The 20470-nt window shown below is 34.4% G+C and overlaps 5 protein-coding genes across 5 annotated transcripts; 1 reads left to right on the top strand and 4 right to left on the bottom strand.

Annotated features, from left to right (window-relative positions):
- The first annotated feature begins 1197 nt into the window (after positions 1-1197).
- Positions 1198-5191, top strand: LOC141459930 (uncharacterized). The gene is made up of 4 exons (XM_074139492.1): positions 1198-1218; positions 1300-1371; positions 1448-2905; positions 5183-5191. Exons 1-4 carry the CDS (start codon positions 1198-1200, stop codon positions 5189-5191), a joined length of 1560 nt encoding a protein of 519 aa, XP_073995593.1.
- Positions 5192-5539: 348 nt separating this feature from the next.
- On the bottom strand, positions 5540-6778 carry LOC141459929 (uncharacterized). Its single transcript, XM_074139491.1, has one exon. The coding sequence runs from the start codon at positions 6641-6643 to the stop codon at positions 5540-5542; it is 1104 nt and encodes a 367-aa protein (XP_073995592.1). The 5' UTR covers positions 6644-6778.
- A 3589-nt stretch (positions 6779-10367) lies between these two features.
- On the bottom strand, positions 10368-11365 carry LOC141459937 (ATP-dependent DNA helicase pif1-like). Its single transcript, XM_074139497.1, has one exon. It carries the CDS (start codon positions 11197-11199, stop codon positions 10384-10386), a length of 816 nt encoding a protein of 271 aa, XP_073995598.1. The 5' UTR covers positions 11200-11365; the 3' UTR covers positions 10368-10383.
- LOC141459928 (uncharacterized) lies at positions 11250-14980 on the bottom strand. Its single transcript, XM_074139490.1, has 3 exons — positions 13831-14980; positions 11413-13748; positions 11250-11318 (listed from the first exon to the last, which is right to left on the bottom strand). Exons 1-3 carry the CDS (start codon positions 14978-14980, stop codon positions 11250-11252), a joined length of 3555 nt encoding a protein of 1184 aa, XP_073995591.1.
- Positions 14981-15516: 536 nt separating this feature from the next.
- Positions 15517-19212, bottom strand: LOC141459926 (uncharacterized). The gene is made up of 3 exons (XM_074139489.1): positions 18063-19212; positions 15677-17980; positions 15517-15524 (listed from the first exon to the last, which is right to left on the bottom strand). The coding sequence occupies exons 1-3, from the start codon at positions 19210-19212 to the stop codon at positions 15517-15519; spliced, it is 3462 nt and encodes a 1153-aa protein (XP_073995590.1).
- Between the last annotated feature and the right edge of the window lie 1258 nt (positions 19213-20470).

Here is a 20470-nt window from a genome sequence, read left to right as displayed (position 1 = left end):
GTAAGTAAACCAGTTAGGTAATACTATTTTTTAGCTCAGTATTACTTTGATCGTCGTCATGACATGTACACGATTTAACTTTCGCCAATGAAGAAAAGAGAAAGAGCGTCCAGCCGCTAAGTTAAAGATTTGGCACACAGCTTTTTCTTTTTGTAAAATAATATTTTAAAAGCTTGATATTAATTCATAGTAAATAAATATTTCTTTCTTTATGAGTAATTATCATCTTGTTTGAAGGGTTATAATTTTTTTTTATGGGAATAATTTCCTACCCATTTGCGTTTTTCTTCTTAAATCAAGTTAACTCCGGTGGTCAAGCTAGATAACGACAAAACTGCAGTTGCTTTAATTTTTATATTTGACTAGCCTATTTTTGTTAATATTTGGTTACGTTGTTAATTTTATATTTATCAGATCAATTGGGAATTAGGGAACTACTTAATGTGTGTTAAAGAAATATAGTTTTGTTATTAACTGGAAAAGCTAATTTTTAATTATTTATTTAATTACAATGCGTGACATTTGTACTAATGCATAGGGTAAGTACAGACGAATCAGTGAACGAGTTGTTGGAATCGATTCCAACCCTGGAACTGATTCAAATCCAACGACTCCAAACGCGGACTCGTTCTGCCCATCACTAGTACTGAACTACAGTAGACGGAAAAACCCCACGGTTAAGAGAGAATAGAGAAGGGGAGGGTTGAAACCATGGGAACTAAGAAATAAACAAAACCACAAAATAGCAGAAAAATAAGATATTGGCCGGCGACGACAAAGGAAAGATTAACGAAAAATAACGCGTACTACGAGAATTGGAATAAGGAGAGAGAGAGAGAGAAATAGAAAAAGGCGAGATGGAGAATTGTCAAACGGTACCGCCGAGAAAGGATGGTACGCGGCTTAACAGGTAGCTTCAAGCAGTGTTGCCAATGTCCGGGTAATTACCCATTTTTCGGTAATTCAACATTGAATGGGTAAGTAAGCAAGTAATTGAACTTTGACGGGTAAAATCGGGTAATCATCTTACTCAAACGAAATAATTTTTAAATATCAAATAAGTAAGAAATATTTTTTCACATATTCAAATTCATATTTTACCGCTTACAATTATGGCGTGCGCTTGCGCAGTACGAGAACATAAAGATTGAGTTATATCGATAAGCGAGAAGATTAAATAAATTGACTGTTCACAATATGAATAATTGGCTAATTAAGGTACGTAAAATAATAAATAAAATGTAAATTGGATCCATTTGATAAAATTTAGTTCTAAATTTAGTTAAATTAATTTTTTAGAAAACTCCAAACACTGATACGTCAAAGTCAGATAAACTGAGTAGTGCTACTGAAAATGAATTAATAAATCAGGTATATATATTTTGTTGTTTTTTAATTGACATAAAATGAAAGCCATTAATAATAAATAAATTTTTTACTTTTTTAGAATGATAGCTCCGATTCACCTAGTGATTTTGAATGTAGTGGTCAAAGGTCGTCCAAAAAAAAACTAAAAAGACTAAGTAAAAAAAAAATTGGAGAGCCAAAATTTTGTGATGCTTGGCTTCAGAATCCAGACTTTAAGGAATGGTTGAAAAAATCAGTCCATAATGATAAGCATAAAGCTTTTTGTAAGATATGCTTAAGTGAAATAGTTTGCTACAACAAGAATAGTCTCAAACGACATTCACAATCAGCTAGACATAAATCAAACTTATCAAAACCTATTCAAAATCGTACAATTAATAATTTAATTCAAGAAACTCCATTAAATCGTCAAGTGAAACGAGCGGAATTAATATTGAGTGCTGTAGTAGCTTCGAAATGTTTATCTTTCTCATTAATGGATGTATTGGGACCTGTAATTACAAAAATTTTCCCAGATTCTAAAATTGCCCACAAACTATCGCTGAAAAGAAGTAAGACTACAGCAATGGTTGGAAGTTTATCAAAATCATTGATAAAAAATTTTTGTGACCATCTAAGAACTCCTGGGTCTTTTTTTTCATTAATAATGGATGAATCCACAGATGTTAGTCATATCAAGCAGTGTGCTTTTACCATTATCTACTATGATGAATTTAGTCAAAAAGTTGCGACTAATTTCTTTGATTTAGTCGAAACAGATTTAGGCAACGCTGAGGCATTATATTCAATATTAGAGAAAGTTTTGGTAGAAAAAAATATCCCTTTAAATAACTTGATTGGATTTTCTTCTGACACGACCAATGCCATGGCTGGTAACAGTAAATCAGTGTTTGCATTGTTGCAAAAAAATATTGAAGGCATAGCAACAATTAAATGTTCATGTCACATGATACATCTGGTTGCTTCTCATGCATGTGCCAAACTGTCTACATCTGCTGAAGAACTACTTCGTAACTTGGCTTCTTATTTTCATCGTAGCTGGAAGAGAATAAAGGAACTACAAGAATTCCAAGAATACTTTGAAGTAAGTCCACACAGGATCTTATCACCAAGTAATACACGATGGTTGTCGTTAAAAAGTTGTGTAGATCGAGTGCTCGAACAATTCGCACCTCTAAAGGTTTATCTCCAAGGTCAATTAATGAATGATCCATCTCCAACATTACAAACTATGCTTAAAACTATGGATAATCGGTTTACCTTCATCACTTTGCAATTTCTGAGTTATGCATTAGGTATTTTTACTGATTTTAACTTAATGTTTCAAACAGAGAAACCCATTTTACATAGGGTAAAACCTGAAATTGAAAAATTTTTAAAAGACTTGTGTTCAAATTATATAGACATTGCTCATATTAGAAAAAATGACATTTTCAATTTAGATCATAAAAATCCTAGATTTTTTGTGTCAATAGATAATATTTACGTGGGTCTTGAAGCAAATGAAAGTTTAACAGACTTAATTGAAAATAAAAAAGTACAAAAATGGGACATTATTGAATTTAAAAAAAAAATTTAAATTTTTACATTGAAGCTGTCAGTGAAATTAAAAAGAAATTTGATTTCAGTGATTCTATGTATGCATTTTTGCATATATTAGAACCAAAACAAGCTCGTGCTTATATCATAAAATCGTTGGGTGTAGTTTTACAAAGATTTCCAAGTTTAAAAAACTATGTTATGCTGCAAGAATTGGATAATGAGTGGAAAAGACATGCGTTATTAAATTTAAAAGATTTTAATATCGATATAAATTTGGACACTGAGGATTACTGGGCTAAAATTTTTAATATAAAAAAAGCTGATGGTGAACTTGAATTTAAAAATTTAAAAAAAGTTATATACTTTTTGCTTGTTTTACTCTTCTCTAATGTATCTGTTGAAAGAATTTTCAGTGACATAAAAAATATAAAAACTGATCACAGAAATAATTTGTCAACTAATACATTAAAGTCTATTTTAATCACCAAAAATTTTTTATCCAAAGATAATGATATTATTAATTTTGAACCAAATGAGGAAATGTTAAATACTAACATTTGGGACAAAAAAGAGGTTTAAAAGTTTATTTTGTGTTTAGTTATGACTATTATAATAATTTTAAATATAAAATTTATAAAAATGTTGCTACTAATTATGTTAATACATAAAAGCTGTAAAATAAAGAATAAAATAATTTAATCATAGTTATTATTTACATACTGTTTATAACCCTTTAAGCTTACAAAGAGTTTTTTGTATTTCCCGCTTATAAAATATAGTTGGTAACGCTGGTTTTAGTATCGGGTAAAAACGGGTAATTGAACCTAGTTCAATGTATATATCAAAAATGTTCTTTTCTTGTATAAATAATTATAACTTGCCCCCCCCCAAAAAAAAATTCCATTTTCATAAAAAAAATGTCCATTTTACTTAAATATTCCAGAAAATATTTTAAGAAAATCACATATTTTCCACATAATTGACGAAAATAAATGCATATTTTAATTAAATATTTGGCATTTTTAAATACATAAAAATCCGTTCCTTAGTGATAACCCTGAAGAGTCAGATCAGCCAAGCTTACCCAGTCTGTCTGCATCCTCCGCTCAAATCCTATCCACTTCCTCAGAGGAAGCAAATCCTCAAGTTGTCATTTTATGCAGTAGTCAAACGTTTATAAAATAATCTAATCACTTCTAAGGGAATGTTACAGAATAGATACGAACTGGAAAAATCTTTGTACATGATACTCTTATAAAGCGTACTGTATGTAGAATTGTTCGCTCGCTCTAAATCTTTATTAAATGAGTACACCTGGAAATCTCTCAGTATTTTATTCTTAAATTTTTTTAATTGTTCTGCGTCCTGACTATTCCACAGCTAGACATAGCCTAAATTGATAAAATAGTTTTTCAACTGAGAGGCCCAATTATATTTAACAATGTTGCTGTCAGAACCATCCAAAAAGAATAACCTATAGTAACAAATTCTGGGTAGTCTATTACTGGGCATTTTCAACAACTTAATTAGCCAATTTATTACCCTTTTTAAAACAAGATACTCTAGTTTAACTAGACCAGTTGCTAGCCTGACCATGTAACTGGAGTGTATGTAGGCCAATAAAATAAGGATTTAAATAACTTTACTTGGACTATTTCCATTTGTTCAGCATACCGTAAAGCCCATACCTCACTACCGTACAGTAAAGTTGAACAGACCATGCTTTCAAATAGTTTTAGCCTGCCTTCCTAAGATGTTAATTTGGTTTTAACCATAATGGATTTTACCGCACTTGAAGCCAGTGTTGCCGATGGGGTAAATCAGAATTACCCTCTCCACTAGGTTCAATTACCCGTTTTTACCCGATACTAAAACCAGCGTTACCAACTATATTTTATAAGCGGGAAATACAAAAAACTCTTTGTAAGCTTAAAGGGTTATAAACAGTATGTAAATAATAACTATGATTAAATTATTTTATTCTTTATTTTACAGCTTTTATGTATTAACATAATTAGTAGCAACATTTTTATAAATTTTATATTTAAAATTATTATAATAGTCATAACTAAACACAAAATAAACTTTTAAACCTCTTTTTTGTCCCAAATGTTAGTATTTAACATTTCCTCATTTGGTTCAAAATTAATAATATCATTATCTTTGGATAAAAAATTTTTGGTGATTAAAATAGACTTTAATGTATTAGTTGACAAATTATTTCTGTGATCAGTTTTTATATTTTTTATGTCACTGAAAATTCTTTCAACAGATACATTAGAGAAGAGTAAAACAAGCAAAAAGTATATAACTTTTTTTAAATTTTTAAATTCAAGTTCACCATCAGCTTTTTTTATATTAAAAATTTTAGCCCAGTAATCCTCAGTGTCCAAATTTATATCGATATTAAAATCTTTTAAATTTAATAACGCATGTCTTTTCCACTCATTATCCAATTCTTGCAGCATAACATAGTTTTTTAAACTTGGAAATCTTTGTAAAACTACACCCAACGATTTTATGATATAAGCACGAGCTTGTTTTGGTTCTAATATATGCAAAAATGCATACATAGAATCACTGAAATCAAATTTCTTTTTAATTTCACTGACAGCTTCAATGTAAAAATTTAAATTTTTTTTTTAAATTCAATAATGTCCCATTTTTGTACTTTTTTATTTTCAATTAAGTCTGTTAAACTTTCATTTGCTTCAAGACCCACGTAAATATTATCTATTGACACAAAAAATCTAGGATTTTTATGATCTAAATTGAAAATGTCATTTTTTCTAATATGAGCAATGTCTATATAATTTGAACACAAGTCTTTTAAAAATTTTTCAATTTCAGGTTTTACCCTATGTAAAATGGGTTTCTCTGTTTGAAACATTAAGTTAAAATCAGTAAAAATACCTAATGCATAACTCAGAAATTGCAAAGTGATGAAGGTAAACCGATTATCCATAGTTTTAAGCATAGTTTGTAATGTTGGAGATGGATCATTCATTAATTGACCTTGGAGATAAACCTTTAGAGGTGCGAATTGTTCGAGCACTCGATCTACACAACTTTTTAACGACAACCATCGTGTATTACTTGGTGATAAGATCCTGTGTGGACTTACTTCAAAGTATTCTTGGAATTCTTGTAGTTCCTTTATTCTCTTCCAGCTACGATGAAAATAAGAAGCCAAGTTACGAAGTAGTTCTTCAGCAGATGTAGACAGTTTGGCACATGCATGAGAAGCAACCAGATGTATCATGTGACATGAACATTTAATTGTTGCTATGCCTTCAATATTTTTTTGCAACAATGCAAACACTGATTTACTGTTACCAGCCATGGCATTGGTCGTGTCAGAAGAAAATCCAATCAAGTTATTTAAAGGGATATTTTTTTCTACCAAAACTTTCTCTAATATTGAATATAATGCCTCAGCGTTGCCTAAATCTGTTTCGACTAAATCAAAGAAATTAGTCGCAACTTTTTGACTAAATTCATCATAGTAGATAATGGTAAAAGCACACTGCTTGATATGACTAACATCTGTGGATTCATCCATTATTAATGAAAAAAAAGACCCAGGAGTTCTTAGATGGTCACAAAAATTTTTTATCAATGATTTTGATAAACTTCCAACCATTGCTGTAGTCTTACTTCTTTTCAGCGATAGTTTGTGGGCAATTTTAGAATCTGGGAAAATTTTTGTAATTACAGGTCCCAATACATCCATTAATGAGAAAGATAAACATTTCGAAGCTACTACAGCACTCAATATTAATTCCGCTCGTTTCACTTGACGATTTAATGGAGTTTCTTGAATTAAATTATTAATTGTACGATTTTGAATAGGTTTTGATAAGTTTGATTTATGTCTAGCTGATTGTGAATGTCGTTTGAGACTATTCTTGTTGTAGCAAACTATTTCACTTAAGCATATCTTACAAAAATCTTTATGCTTATCATTATGGACTGATTTTTTCAACCATTCCTTAAAGTCTGGATTCTGAAGCCAAGCATCACAAAATTTTGGCTCTCCAATTTTTTTTTTACTTAGTCTTTTTAGTTTTTTTTTGGACGACCTTTGACCACTACATTCAAAATCACTAGGTGAATCGGAGCTATCATTCTAAAAAAGTAAAAAATTTATTTATTATTAATGGCTTTCATTTTATGTCAATTAAAAAACAACAAAATATATATACCTGATTTATTAATTCATTTTCAGTAGCACTACTCAGTTTATCTGACTTTGACGTATCAGTGTTTGGAGTTTTCTAAAAAATTAATTTAACTAAATTTAGAACTAAATTTTATCAAATGGATCCAATTTACATTTTATTTATTATTTTACGTACCTTAATTAGCCAATTATTCATATTGTGAACAGTCAATTTATTTAATCTTCTCGCTTATCGATATAACTCAATCTTTATGTTCTCGTACTGCGCAAGCGCACGCCATAATTGTAAGCGGTAAAATATGAATTTGAATATGTGAAAAAATATTTCTTACTTATTTGATATTTAAAAATTATTTCGTTTGAGTAAGATGATTACCCGATTTTACCCGTCAAAGTTCAATTACTTGCTTACTTACCCATTCAATGTTGAATTACCGAAAAATGGGTAATTACCCGGACATTGGCAACACTGGATGTCGATGGCGTCAAAGACCGAGGCTGAAAAGACCACATCTATTGGGCGTGGTTCATTCAAAGTTGGGTCGGCCAGATATTTATCTGCTAGATGCGGCCAATCCTTGACAGGAAAATAAGAGGAGGGTGCATCTGGAACCGTCTTGGTGACTACGCGAAAGGGAACCTTAAGTTGGGCAAAAGGAGGGGCTTGTCTTAAATTGGTCGATACCTGACCCACGACTTGGGTGGCAATATTGCATCCTATGCCACGAATACCGCCTGACATGGGGTTGCAAGTCAATTTGCTTTCCTTGGCGAAAGCTTTAGTCATTAAGTTGATCTCACTGCCTGAATCCAGTAGGGCACGAGCGCGATACCACCTGCCAAGTGGAGATGCACCAGGGCAGTGGGGGAGACTGACATGTCTGATGGGAAGGAGTTAACAATTGATTTGCGTGAGGATTTCGTCGCATGTCATAGACAAAAGTATCTGCGACGGCAGAAGGCGAAATTGGACAATGGAGGGGTATCGCGCCTGCCAAGAACCTATTGTCATGGCTGTGGGGATGGTGCTGGGTGGCGGCCAAAATAAGTGATGGGAAGTACGGGAGGCAGACTATCTGAGGAGGAAGATGACGTAGGACGAGTCTCGGAGTCCCTGACTTGGTCTAAAGGCAAGTGAGATTCGAAAGAGCTGGGGGGAGAAGAGAACGCCGAGGAAACGGGGGAGGAGATTCAGGGAGGCTCGGGGCAGGCGCCTTTTTCATTGGAACTCTAGGTTTTGGGGGCCGTTGGGTCTGCAGAGGCATTAGTGACGGAATGCCAACCGCACGAGCTTTTCTCTGACTCAGACTCGTGGAAGGTGGAGGGGGTGCAGGGAAGTGTGGTGTTCTCCGTGGCATTTTGCGCATCCGACCTGGCAAGGACATCGGGCCACGGAGTGATTGGCGGAAAGACAATTGATGCACAAATTCTTATCCACCACTAAGATCCACCTGTCAGCAACCGACATGTTCAAGTAGTTAGCACACTTAGACATACGGTGCGAGTTCCCGCACACGTAACATTCAAGAGACGAGAGGAAACTGGGGCACGAGAGGTGGAAGGAGTCGGCGGCTGAACTGGTGGTGGTGATGAGGATGATGAAGGCCTCCTTGGTGAGCGGGGGACGAAACGTACCGATTTGGGTGTGTAACCCTTAAACTGCTTGGGAGAAGAGACTATCTAATCTGGCTATTAAATGTCTGCACCTGACTGCGTGCATGTCAGAACTGTAATCTGACTGTGACGGAACTCGAGGCGTTTCCTCCAATTCGGGAGGACTGGGAGTGGCTGGCGACAGTGGTGTGGTAGCCTGAATTTGTTCTTCCATTTTAATCAAATGGAAGGCGCGCAATAAAACCTGTTATTTGTAAAATTTGTAAATAACATCAATTTTGATAAAATGTAAATTAAGTCAATCGACCCAAAAGTAAATTAACATTTTCATTTTATTATTTAATTAATTTTACTAATTTAATTATTTTATTTAATTATATTAATTTCAATTCTATTTCGGTTCATTCTGTAATTGTTTCAAGTTTCTATATATTTTTGCATTATTTCAATTTAATTTAGCTACTTTTATCATTTGATTATTTTAAGTGCCGTTTTCTAATTTTATTATTTATCTTTCTTTTCTTTATTTTGATTATTATGATTTTAATATTCTTTATTTTATTATCATTAAGTATTATCTTCTTATATCATTTAATTTAATATCATTTTGTTAGTATTATCAACTATTATATTCTACTCTAAATTATTATTTGATTATTGATGGTAAATGTTGTATACCAGCATGTTTTTTACATTGTATGGAGCATGCAGAAATAAAAGTTTAAAAAAAAAAAATAAAACCTGGCAAAAGGTTGCAATAAGCTAGATATAAACAAACAAATGAAAATAATTAATGGCCTAACTGTAGGCAACACAAATACCTTGAAATAATAGTATAGTTACAGACAACAGAAAACTATCTCTATTTAATGACAAAAGGTCCTTTAAAAAATAGGTTGAATGTGTTAACAAAACAATCTTACATCTAAGACTGACTAAGTCAGATATATATATATATTTATTTATTTATTTATTTATGATCAAAATACATAAATTGCACAAATAATATTCATTGAATCATATAGCCTAGGGTACAGTGACCGTCAGGCGAGTTCCGCGTTACAATACAAGTATATAACATATCGTAATTCCCCAAAAATAAACTTATTTAAAAATATCGGATATTTAAAATTATCAACATAACCAAAAAACACAAAAAATTTTCAAATAAACAATTTCAACAATTACTTAACACAGCTATAATAACCAATATAAATATTGCCTACATTTCCAATTATTTATTATTTACTTAATTTGTCCCATATCTACATATTAATTGCAATAAATATAATTAAATCCAATGAACCAACACAAACAGTAACATGAAATAATCACTAATATGAAATCAAATTCGCAATCACATATTATATATTTTTTATTATATTTTATATATATATATACTAGCTGACCCGGCAAACGTTGTTTTGCCATGTATGTTATTTCTAGGAAACATTTTTATAGTTAAATAAAAATAATTATCTACTATAAGTGTGCGGGGAAGTATTTATAATCGAATGCATTATAAAGAATAAAAGTATGTTTTATTTAGGTTAATAAATAAATCTTTATTAGAGTAACGAATATATTTTAAACAACAGTCTTTGATAGCTATCTAAACATCAAAAATAAATATTTATATATTTACTATCAATTATGGCAGTTGAAAAAAAAAAAAATTAATCTCTTAGCGCAATAGAGTGTACAATATTTTTGGTTAGTCCGTCTTTAGCCAACACAAACAAACTGGATGGTTTTCCCACGCGAGAACATCCCACATATAGTTGTCCGTGGGAGAAGCACGGTGGTTCCAAATCTAAGCCACATACAGACAATGTTTGTCCTTGTGACTTATTGATTGTCATAGCGAATGCCAATCTAATTGGGAATTGAGTGCGTTTGAATTCAATTGGCACATCTGTAGGAATCATAGGGATTCGTGGCAGCAACACATTTTCGCCTTGAAACTTGCCATTCAAGATGATGGCTTCAATAACGGTTTTCATTAATTTTTTAATGACTAATCGTGTGCCATTACATAGCCGTGGTGGGTTTAAGTTTCGAAGTAGAATAATCGGAGATCCAACCTTCAATTGTAAATGATGTGGTGGCATGCCTGGCAAATCCAATGAATTTAAGAACTCAATTGGATAATTCACAGTCTCGTTGGTATCGCAAACTGCATCGATAGATTTATATGACACCAAGTCCCCAGGCAACAGCTGTTGTATCTTTAAATTTAACCCATTGACATCCACATTTTTAGCTGCCAAGATCGCTCTTTCTGCCAGCCACTTATGATTTGCATATTGTGTGTGTACGTCGGGAAATATGTGATCGATGAGACTATTTTGCGAGTCGATGATTGTGCAGAAGTCCGTCTGTAATTTTATGCATCCAGTATTTTCATGTACAGCAACTTTCCCATCGCCAATATCTAACAGTTCTTTAGAGAAAGTTTCGGCGGATGGATCCTGAAGCATTTGAACGCGCATGTTCACCGTCAATTGTACTTTTTCAACATTACGCCATAGTCGCGATGATTTTAAGCACGCGTTGATTTCATCAGCGTAGGTTGAACGCGGAATAACGGGAAGTGTTTGTCTGAAATCACCTGAAAGGAGTAACAAAGTGCCGCCAAATAGTTTATCGTTGTTTTTTATACCCTTTAATGTCCTATCCAATGCCTCAAGCGAATGTTTGTGTGCCATAGTGCATTCATCCCAGATAATAATTTTACATTGTTTCAGCACTGTGGCCATAGACGATTGTTTTTTTATGTTGCACACTGCATCTGGATTATTTTTAATGTTTAACGGCAGCTTAAATGCTGAATGAGCTGTTCTGCCTCCATCTAATAAAGTTGCTGCAATGCCAGAAGATGCAACGGCCAATGCGATGCCATTTTTTGATCGTATCTCGGCAAGAAGTAGCGAAATAAGAAATGTTTTGCCAGTCCCACCTGGTGCATCTAAAAAAAAGAATCCTCCTTGTCCTGCCGAAACTGCCAGCAGCATACGGTCGTAGATAATTTTTTGTTCATCATTAAGTAGTGGAACATTGCGGCTAACAATGCTCGCCATTTGTACAGTATCGTACTGTAGTTCACGATTCATATCTGTGTTGAGTAAATCAGATGCACTTCGATTCGGTGAGCCCATACCGAAATGACTGATTGGTAAATTCGCAATAGCAATGCAAAGATCCTCGATAGCAATCAATGCTTCATTGTACATTGCTTCACTGAATGATATTGTTAGATCGTTGCACCTTGTACGATGTCGATACAATATATCATCAGTCATTGAATCTTTGTGATTATCCCACAACATTTGTGCTCGGGCCGGGAAACATGTAGTCAGTACTATAGCAAATAGTAGACGAATTTGTGTTCCTGTGCAGTTTAATGCTGCTTCAGCAAGCATGCTGTCCCAATGATTGTCGTCTTCTAGCAAGCCTAGAGCAAGGCATGCATCTTTATACGTAGGATACTGTTGTCCATCTACCTTCCGTATATCTTGAAATGACAATGGTCCGGTGACATTAACCAACAATAGTCGCAGATAAAAGCACTCAGTCTGCCTTGGATTGACGGTATATACACGACCCAAACTATTTGATTTGAATAAACCGGGGCACGCATCAACTGGTATCCCTTGCTTGCGGGGTATCCATTTTTTCGATTGAGCCCATGTAAAATACCGCGGTACTTCAGAATAGAGCAGTGTTTGTGCGAAGGCACCAAAAGCATCCGCACGATTGCACAATTCAAAAAATTCGGTGAGCGTAGTTTTCGGTGGATTTATAGCATGATCAAGCGCTGTATCGTTCGTGAAATATACGCGCTGGCCGTTTTCAAGATGGACAGCTAAATGGATAACTGCTGGATCCCGTTCATGAATTGGGAAACCGAAAATACGCCAGACCGCTTCATTGGAACTGATATACCGGCCAATTTGGTAATTCGTGATTTCATCATTTTGATTCAACGGAGGAGAATGAACATTATTATTTTCAATCCGAAATACAGCCATATCACTTCCTTTATTCACATACTTGCAAATATATTTGATACTCTTCACCGAACTGCATGACTCAACATTTATATGAGCATTAAAGGTTTTGCTCAGCAGAGGAGAGAATGGTACCACCCAACGATTGTCAATGTCGATGTCTGCGTTGTTGGTAGTTTTAATGAAAGATTGTCCGCCATTTTCGGTACTTCTTCGACGATATATTGGATATCCGTCAACATGTGTGACCGTATCGTTAGTGAAATCTTTAGGAAAACGCTTTGTACATTTTCCATCTACCATGCAAGGTGATGAACGATTCAGACTTCCGCATGGACCATGAATCATGTTTGTTGTAACAATATCAAACAGTAATTGATCAGTAGACGGATCTGGAATCTCTGCAGAAATCAAACTATCGATGTCTTCAGCACGTATTTTGTCGACGAACCAAATTAAAATGTGTGCATGAGGTAATCCACGCTTTTGCCACTCAACTGAATACATCCAACAACGTGTGGGGCCAAATACATGCAATTTGGTAATGAAGCTGATTAAAGACTTTAATTTTTGTTTAAACACACGTGCTGTAATGTCATGACGATGTATTGCGTTTTGTCCTGGCAATAGCAATGATGTAATTTCCTGCCATTTTGGATTACATGTAAAAGTAATGAAAAGACACGGTCGTCCATATTCACGCACGAAAGTCATAGCATCCTGAATGTATTCTTGCATGTGACGTGGACTACCTACGTACGATGATGGTAAGATAACAGAGTTACCGATTTCGGCAGTGTCAGCGTTGTTCGCAATAGCATCTCGCAAGTGAATATATTCTTCCGCACGCAGCTTCTGTTGATTATATCGCAAGTATCGTAGCCGTTCACTCTCTATCTTCGCATACATGTCGACCATAAATTGTTGGCAAAGCTCACGACATCGTAAAATGATGTTATCTCGGCCACGTCTAATCATCAAACGATATGAATAAAAATCCTTCGAGCTAACGTTCTTATTTGTTTCAGCTCCTGTAATAATATATATTTAAATTAATTGAAAATTTATTCTTTAATAATAAAATAGGTGTGTTCTTAATAATGAAAGAATTACCTGTTACGGGATCTCGTTGTTTAATGTTTACGCAATATCCATCTTGTCCCTTCCAGAAAATTAGTGGATATTGGAGAGCGTCATATGAACGATGGGTATCACTGATGAACTGAAGATCATTATTTCTTCTTCGAATCACGATTTGTCGCGTAGCTGTACGGTCGCCAACCATGATTCCAGCAACGTCGTCAACAACAGGTGCGTTGAATCTACGTACATGCTCTCCAGCTGGTGTTCTATCAGGATTGATGACAATAGCGTGATTGTCACTTTGTAGCTTGGGCATGTGTGATTTGAAGAATTTTAATAATTCATTGTGCTCATTTAACAGAGCGTCCAGCTCGCTGACGATACGCCTGGCAAAAGGTGAATTAAGATTATGGTAGTCGCAACGTGCATCCACGCGATTAGCGAGTGCACGTTCGGAATCCTCGCCACCCATAAAGTATATTTGTAAAAATTTATGAGGTTCGTTTGGCATTGGCAGCAATGAGCCCACTTTGTGATAAACTTGGCCTTTGATTTTGAACGTGGAATTAAATTGTTGACCGTTTGCAGCAGTATTGTTAACTATTTCTGTTGCTCCAAATGATGTCATTTGGAAACATGAATTGAATGTGCGAATTGACTTCAGGAACAGGCTAGAATCTGGATCTGTACCGATAAGTAAACCGTGCAATGGTTCAGGTGGTGTTTCAATTTCGGTTAGTTGTATTTTTCCTGATGAGCAACACATCCCAACTGGCTCATTTTTAAATTTAAGTGCATGGCAACGCGGGCATTCCTTTTCCAAAGTACCAATAACCACTTTAGAATGATTATAATATTCAACATCCGGCTCGTACTGGAACGCTAGTCGAAGAAATAAATTTGACGTAAATGCTCGATGAACTTGTTGGCGTTGTTGGTCAATTCCTCTACGTCCATCGACTATGAATCTGCGAGTTTCTCTTCGTTCTAGTTGTCTTTGTTGATTTCGTTCATCTCGTGCCTCTTGTGATCGTAATTCACGTAACTGCGACATTCTCCTACTCGCATCAGCATTGACTTTTTGAATTTGTTCGCTTGATCTTTGTACTCTTTCATGTAGCCGGGCTCTAGAATTGATCGTTCGACGACTCAAATTAGCCCCTTTGCGTTTTTTTGGCATTATGACAGTACATAGAACATATAAATAAATGAAGTTAAAATACTTAAATGGATAGAAAAATTTGTTTGTAAAGATGATTTATGTTCGTAATCAATCTTCAGATAATATAAAATTGCAAGCAGAAGAAATTCACTCAACAAAATATTTATTAATTTTTTTGAATATACTATAGATATTTGTGACATAAATATTTGTTAACTATTAATAAAGACTTATTAACAATTAATAAATGTACTTTCTTCCCAAATAAATATTTATTGAATGTTAAAATATATTATTTAAATTTAAGAAATTAAATAATTATTAATAGTTAATAAATCCTTTTATCAGTGTATTGATAGAAAACAGTGACTTAAATTAAACAGTTTTCATTTGCTTATTTATTTGACTTACCTTTCACAATAATAAAACAGGTATATTTATTAACCACGTATACGTCTTCGTTTTGATTTATTAACCACGTACACGTTTTCGTTTTGATTTAAAACAATTCCCAAAAAAAAGCTTACAACACGTGTTTATTTACATGTGATCACTTAATTAACTGAGAAAAATAAAAAAAAAATTTTACTAAAAAAAATTAAAGTTTTTAATTAACAAATAAAAAATAGGGGTTGATCGTAGAGGGGTAAAAATTTAGGGTTGTATGTATTTTTGTATGATGTGTCATAAAAAAATACAAACAAAAAATTTTACATTGTTTCAGCACTGTGGCCATAGACGATTGTTTTTTTATGTTGCACACTGCATCTGGATTATTTTTAATGTTTAACGGCAGCTTAAATGCTGAATGAGCTGTTCTGCCTCCATCTAATAAAGTTGCTGCAATGCCAGAAGATGCAACGGCCAATGCGATGCCATTTTTTGATCGTATCTCGGCAAGAAGTAGCGAAATAAGAAATGTTTTGCCAGTCCCACCTGGTGCATCTAAAAAAAAGAATCCTCCTTGTCCTGCCGAAACTGCCAGCAGCATACGGTCGTAGATAATTTTTTGTTCATCATTAAGTAGTGGAACATTGCGGCTAACAATGCTCGCCATTTGTACAGTATCGTACTGTAGTTCACGATTCATATCTGTGTTGAGTAAATCAGATGCACTTCGATTCGGTGAGCCCATACCGAAATGACTGATTGGTAAATTCGCAATAGCAATGCAAAGATCCTCGATAGCAATCAATGCTTCATTGTACATTGCTTCACTGAATGATATTGTTAGATCGTTGCACCTTGTACGATGTCGATACAATATATCATCAGTCATTGAATCTTTGTGATTATCCCACAACATTTGTGCTCGGGCCGGGAAACATGTAGTCAGTACTATAGCAAATAGTAGACGAATTTGTGTTCCTGTGCAGTTTAATGCTGCTTCAGCAAGCATGCTGTCCCAATGATTGTCGTCTTCTAGCAAGCCTAGAGCAAGGCATGCATCTTTATACGTAGGATACTGTTGTCCATCTACCTTCCGTATATCTTGAAATGACAATGGTCCGGTGACATTAACCAACAATAGTCGCAGATAAAAGCACTCAGTCTGCCTTGGATTGACGGTATATACACGACCCAAACTATTTGATTTGAATAAACCGGGGCACGCATCAACTGGTATCCCTTGCTTGCGGGGTATCCATTTTTTCGATTGAGCCCATGTAAAATACCGCGGTACTTCAGAATAGAGCAGTGTTTGTGCGAAGGCACCAAAAGCATCCGCACGATTGCACAATTCAAAAAATTCGGTGAGCGTAGTTTTCGGTGGATTTATAGCATGATCAAGCGCTGTATCGTTCGTGAAATATACGCGCTGGCCGTTTTCAAGATGGACAGCTAAATGGATAACTGCTGGATCCCGTTCATGAATTGGGAAACCGAAAATACGCCAGACCGCTTCATTGGAACTGATATACCGGCCAATTTGGTAATTCGTGATTTCATCATTTTGATTCAACGGAGGAGAATGAACATTATTATTTTCAATCCGAAATACAGCCATATCACTTCCTTTATTCACATACTTGCAAATATATTTGATACTCTTCACCGAACTGCATGACTCAACATTTATATGAGCATTAAAGGTTTTGCTCAGCAGAGGAGAGAATGGTACCACCCAACGATTGTCAATGTCGATGTCTGCGTTGTTGGTAGTTTTAATGAAAGATTGTCCGCCATTTTCGGTACTTCTTCGACGATATATTGGATATCCGTCAACATGTGTGACCGTATCGTTAGTGAAATCTTTAGGAAAACGCTTTGTACATTTTCCATCTACCATGCAAGGTGATGAACGATTCAGACTTCCGCATGGACCATGAATCATGTTTGTTGTAACAATATCAAACAGTAATTGATCAGTAGACGGATCTGGAATCTCTGCAGAAATCAAACTATCGATGTCTTCAGCACGTATTTTGTCGACGAACCAAATTAAAATGTGTGCATGAGGTAATCCACGCTTTTGCCACTCAACTGAATACATCCAACAACGTGTGGGGCCAAATACATGCAATTTGGTAATGAAGCTGATTAAAGACTTTAATTTTTGTTTAAACACACGTGCTGTAATGTCATGACGATGTATTGCGTTTTGTCCTGGCAATAGCAATGATGTAATTTCCTGCCATTTTGGATTACATGTAAAAGTAATGAAAAGACACGGTCGTCCATATTCACGCACGAAAGTCATAGCATCCTGAATGTATTCTTGCATGTGACGTGGACTACCTACGTACGATGATGGTAAGATAACAGAGTTACCGATTTCGGCAGTGTCAGCGTTGTTCGCAATAGCATCTCGCAAGTGAATATATTCTTCCGCACGCAGCTTCTGTTGATTATATCGCAAGTATCGTAGCCGTTCACTCTCTATCTTCGCATACATGTCGACCATAAATTGTTGGCAAAGCTCACGACATCGTAAAATGATGTTATCTCGGCCACGTCTAATCATCAAACGATATGAATAAAAATCCTTCGAGCTAACGTTCTTATTTGTTTCAGCTCCTGTAATAATATATATTTAAATTAATTGAAAATTTATTCTTTAATAATAAAATAGGTGTGTTCTTAATAATGAAAGAATTACCTGTTACGGGATCTCGTTGTTTAATGTTTACGCAATATCCATCTTGTCCCTTCCAGAAAATTAGTGGATATTGGAGAGCGTCATATGAACGATGGGTATCACTGATGAACTGAAGATCATTATTTCTTCTTCGAATCACGATTTGTCGCGTAGCTGTACGGTCGCCAACCATGATTCCAGCAACGTCGTCAACAACAGGTGCGTTGAATCTACGTACATGCTCTCCAGCTGGTGTTCTATCAGGATTGATGACAATAGCGTGATTGTCACTTTGTAGCTTGGGCATGTGTGATTTGAAGAATTTTAATAATTCATTGTGCTCATTTAACAGAGCGTCCAGCTCGCTGACGATACGCCTGGCAAAAGGTGAATTAAGATTATGGTAGTCGCAACGTGCATCCACGCGATTAGCGAGTGCACGTTCGGAATCCTCGCCACCCATAAAGTATATTTGTAAAAATTTATGAGGTTCGTTTGGCATTGGCAGCAATGAGCCCACTTTGTGATAAACTTGGCCTTTGATTTTGAACGTGGAATTAAATTGTTGACCGTTTGCAGCAGTATTGTTAACTATTTCTGTTGCTCCAAATGATGTCATTTGGAAACATGAATTGAATGTGCGAATTGACTTCAGGAACAGGCTAGAATCTGGATCTGTACCGATAAGTAAACCGTGCAATGGTTCAGGTGGTGTTTCAATTTCGGTTAGTTGTATTTTTCCTGATGAGCAACACATCCCAACTGGCTCATTTTTAAATTTAAGTGCATGGCAACGCGGGCATTCCTTTTCCAAAGTACCAATAACCACTTTAGAATGATTATAATATTCAACATCCGGCTCGTACTGGAACGCTAGTCGAAGAAATAAATTTGACGTAAATGCTCGATGAACTTGTTGGCGTTGTTGGTCAATTCCTCTACGTCCATCGACTATGAATCTGCGAGTTTCTCTTCGTTCTAGTTGTCTTTGTTGATTTCGTTCATCTCGTGCCTCTTGTGATCGTAATTCACGTAACTGCGACATTCTCCTACTCGCATCAGCATTGACTTTTTGAATTTGTTCGCTTGATCTTTGTACTCTTTCATGTAGCCGGGCTCTAGAATTGATCGTTCGACGACTCAAATTAGCCCCTTTGCGTTTTTTTGGCATTATGACAGTACATAGAACATATAAATAAATGAAGTTAAAATACTTAAATGGATAGAAAAATTTGTTTGTAAAGATGATTTATGTTCGTAATCAATCTTCAGATAATATAAAATTGCAAGCAGAAGAAATTCACTCAACAAAATATTTATTAATTTTTTTGAATATACTATAGATATTTGTGACATAAATATTTGTTAACTATTAATAAAGACTTATTAACAATTAATAAATGTACTTTCTTCCCAAATAAATATTTATTGAATGTTAAAATATATTATTTAAATTTAAGAAATTAAATAATTATTAATAGTTAATAAATCCTTTTATCAGTGTATTGATAGAAAACAGTGACTTAAATTAAACAGTTTTCATTTGCTTATTTATTTGACTTACCTTTCACAATAATAAAACAGGTATATTTATTAACCACGTATACGTCTTCGTTTTGATTTATTAACCACGTACACGTTTTCGTTTTGATTTAAAACAATTCCCAAAAAAAAGCTTACAACACGTGTTTATTTACATGTGATCACTTAATTAACTGAGAAAAATAAAAAAAAAATTTTACTAAAAAAAATTAAAGTTTTTAATTAACAAATAAAAAATAGGGGTTGATCGTAGAGGGGTAAAAATTTAGGGTTGTATGTATTTTTGTATGATGTGTCATAAAAAAATACAAACAAAAAATTTTGCCTAAAAAATAAAAAAAAAAATTTAGGGGTGGACTACCCTTAACATTTAGGGGGATGAAAAATAGATGTTGGCCGATTCTCCACCCTGGCCGACAATCACGCTAAGTATCACAAAAATCGATCGAGCCGTTTCGGAGGAGTTCAAGTTCGAACACCGTGACACGAGAATTTATATTATTTAAATTTAAGAAATTAAATAATTATTAATAGTTAATAAATCCTTTTATCAGTGTATTGATAGAAAACAGTGACTTAAATTAAACAGTTTTCATTTGCTTATTTATTTGACTTACCTTTCACAATAATAAAACAGGTATATTTATTAACCACGTATACGTCTTCGTTTTGATTTATTAACCACGTACACGTTTTCGTTTTGATTTAAAACAATTCCCAAAAAAAAGCTTACAACACGTGTTTATTTACATGTGATCACTTAATTAACTGAGAAAAATAAAAAAAAAATTTTACTAAAAAAAATTAAAGTTTTTAATTAACAAATAAAAAATAGGGGTTGATCGTAGAGGGGTAAAAATTTAGGGTTGTATGTATTTTTGTATGAT

The sequence above is a fragment of the Rhodnius prolixus genome, unplaced genomic scaffold, assembly GCF_049639745.1.
Source record: "Rhodnius prolixus isolate KJV_2025 unplaced genomic scaffold, Rpr scaffold_29, whole genome shotgun sequence".
NCBI lineage: Eukaryota > Metazoa > Arthropoda > Insecta > Hemiptera > Reduviidae > Rhodnius > Rhodnius prolixus.
This window is presented reverse-complemented; position numbering and strand designations above follow the sequence as displayed.

What these genes read in the sequence shown, in the direction of transcription:
- LOC141459930 (XM_074139492.1), top strand. Translation starts at nt 1,198, where the DNA reads ATGAATAATTGGCTAATTAAG. An exon ending in TGAATAATTGGCTAATTAAG is followed by an intron (nt 1,219 to 1,299) that starts GTACGTAAAATA and finishes TTAATTTTTTAG; the next exon opens with AAAACTCCAAACACTGATAC. An exon ending in AAAATGAATTAATAAATCAG is followed by an intron (nt 1,372 to 1,447) that starts GTATATATATTT and finishes TTACTTTTTTAG; the next exon opens with AATGATAGCTCCGATTCACC.
- LOC141459929 (XM_074139491.1), bottom strand. Translation starts at nt 6,643, where the DNA reads ATGGATGTATTGGGACCTGTAATTACAAAAATTTTCCCAGATTCTAAA.
- LOC141459937 (XM_074139497.1), bottom strand. Translation starts at nt 11,199, where the DNA reads ATGCGCGTTCAAATGCTTCAGGATCCATCCGCCGAAACTTTCTCTAAA.
- LOC141459928 (XM_074139490.1), bottom strand. Translation starts at nt 14,980, where the DNA reads ATGCCAAAAAAACGCAAAGGGGCTAATTTGAGTCGTCGAACGATCAAT. An exon ending in ACAACGAGATCCCGTAACAG is followed by an intron (nt 13,749 to 13,830) that starts GTAATTCTTTCA and finishes ATATTATTACAG; the next exon opens with GAGCTGAAACAAATAAGAAC. An exon ending in TCTGGGATGAATGCACTATG is followed by an intron (nt 11,319 to 11,412) that starts GCACACAAACAT and finishes TACTCCTTTCAG; the next exon opens with GTGATTTCAGACAAACACTT.
- LOC141459926 (XM_074139489.1), bottom strand. Translation starts at nt 19,212, where the DNA reads ATGCCAAAAAAACGCAAAGGGGCTAATTTGAGTCGTCGAACGATCAAT. An exon ending in ACAACGAGATCCCGTAACAG is followed by an intron (nt 17,981 to 18,062) that starts GTAATTCTTTCA and finishes ATATTATTACAG; the next exon opens with GAGCTGAAACAAATAAGAAC.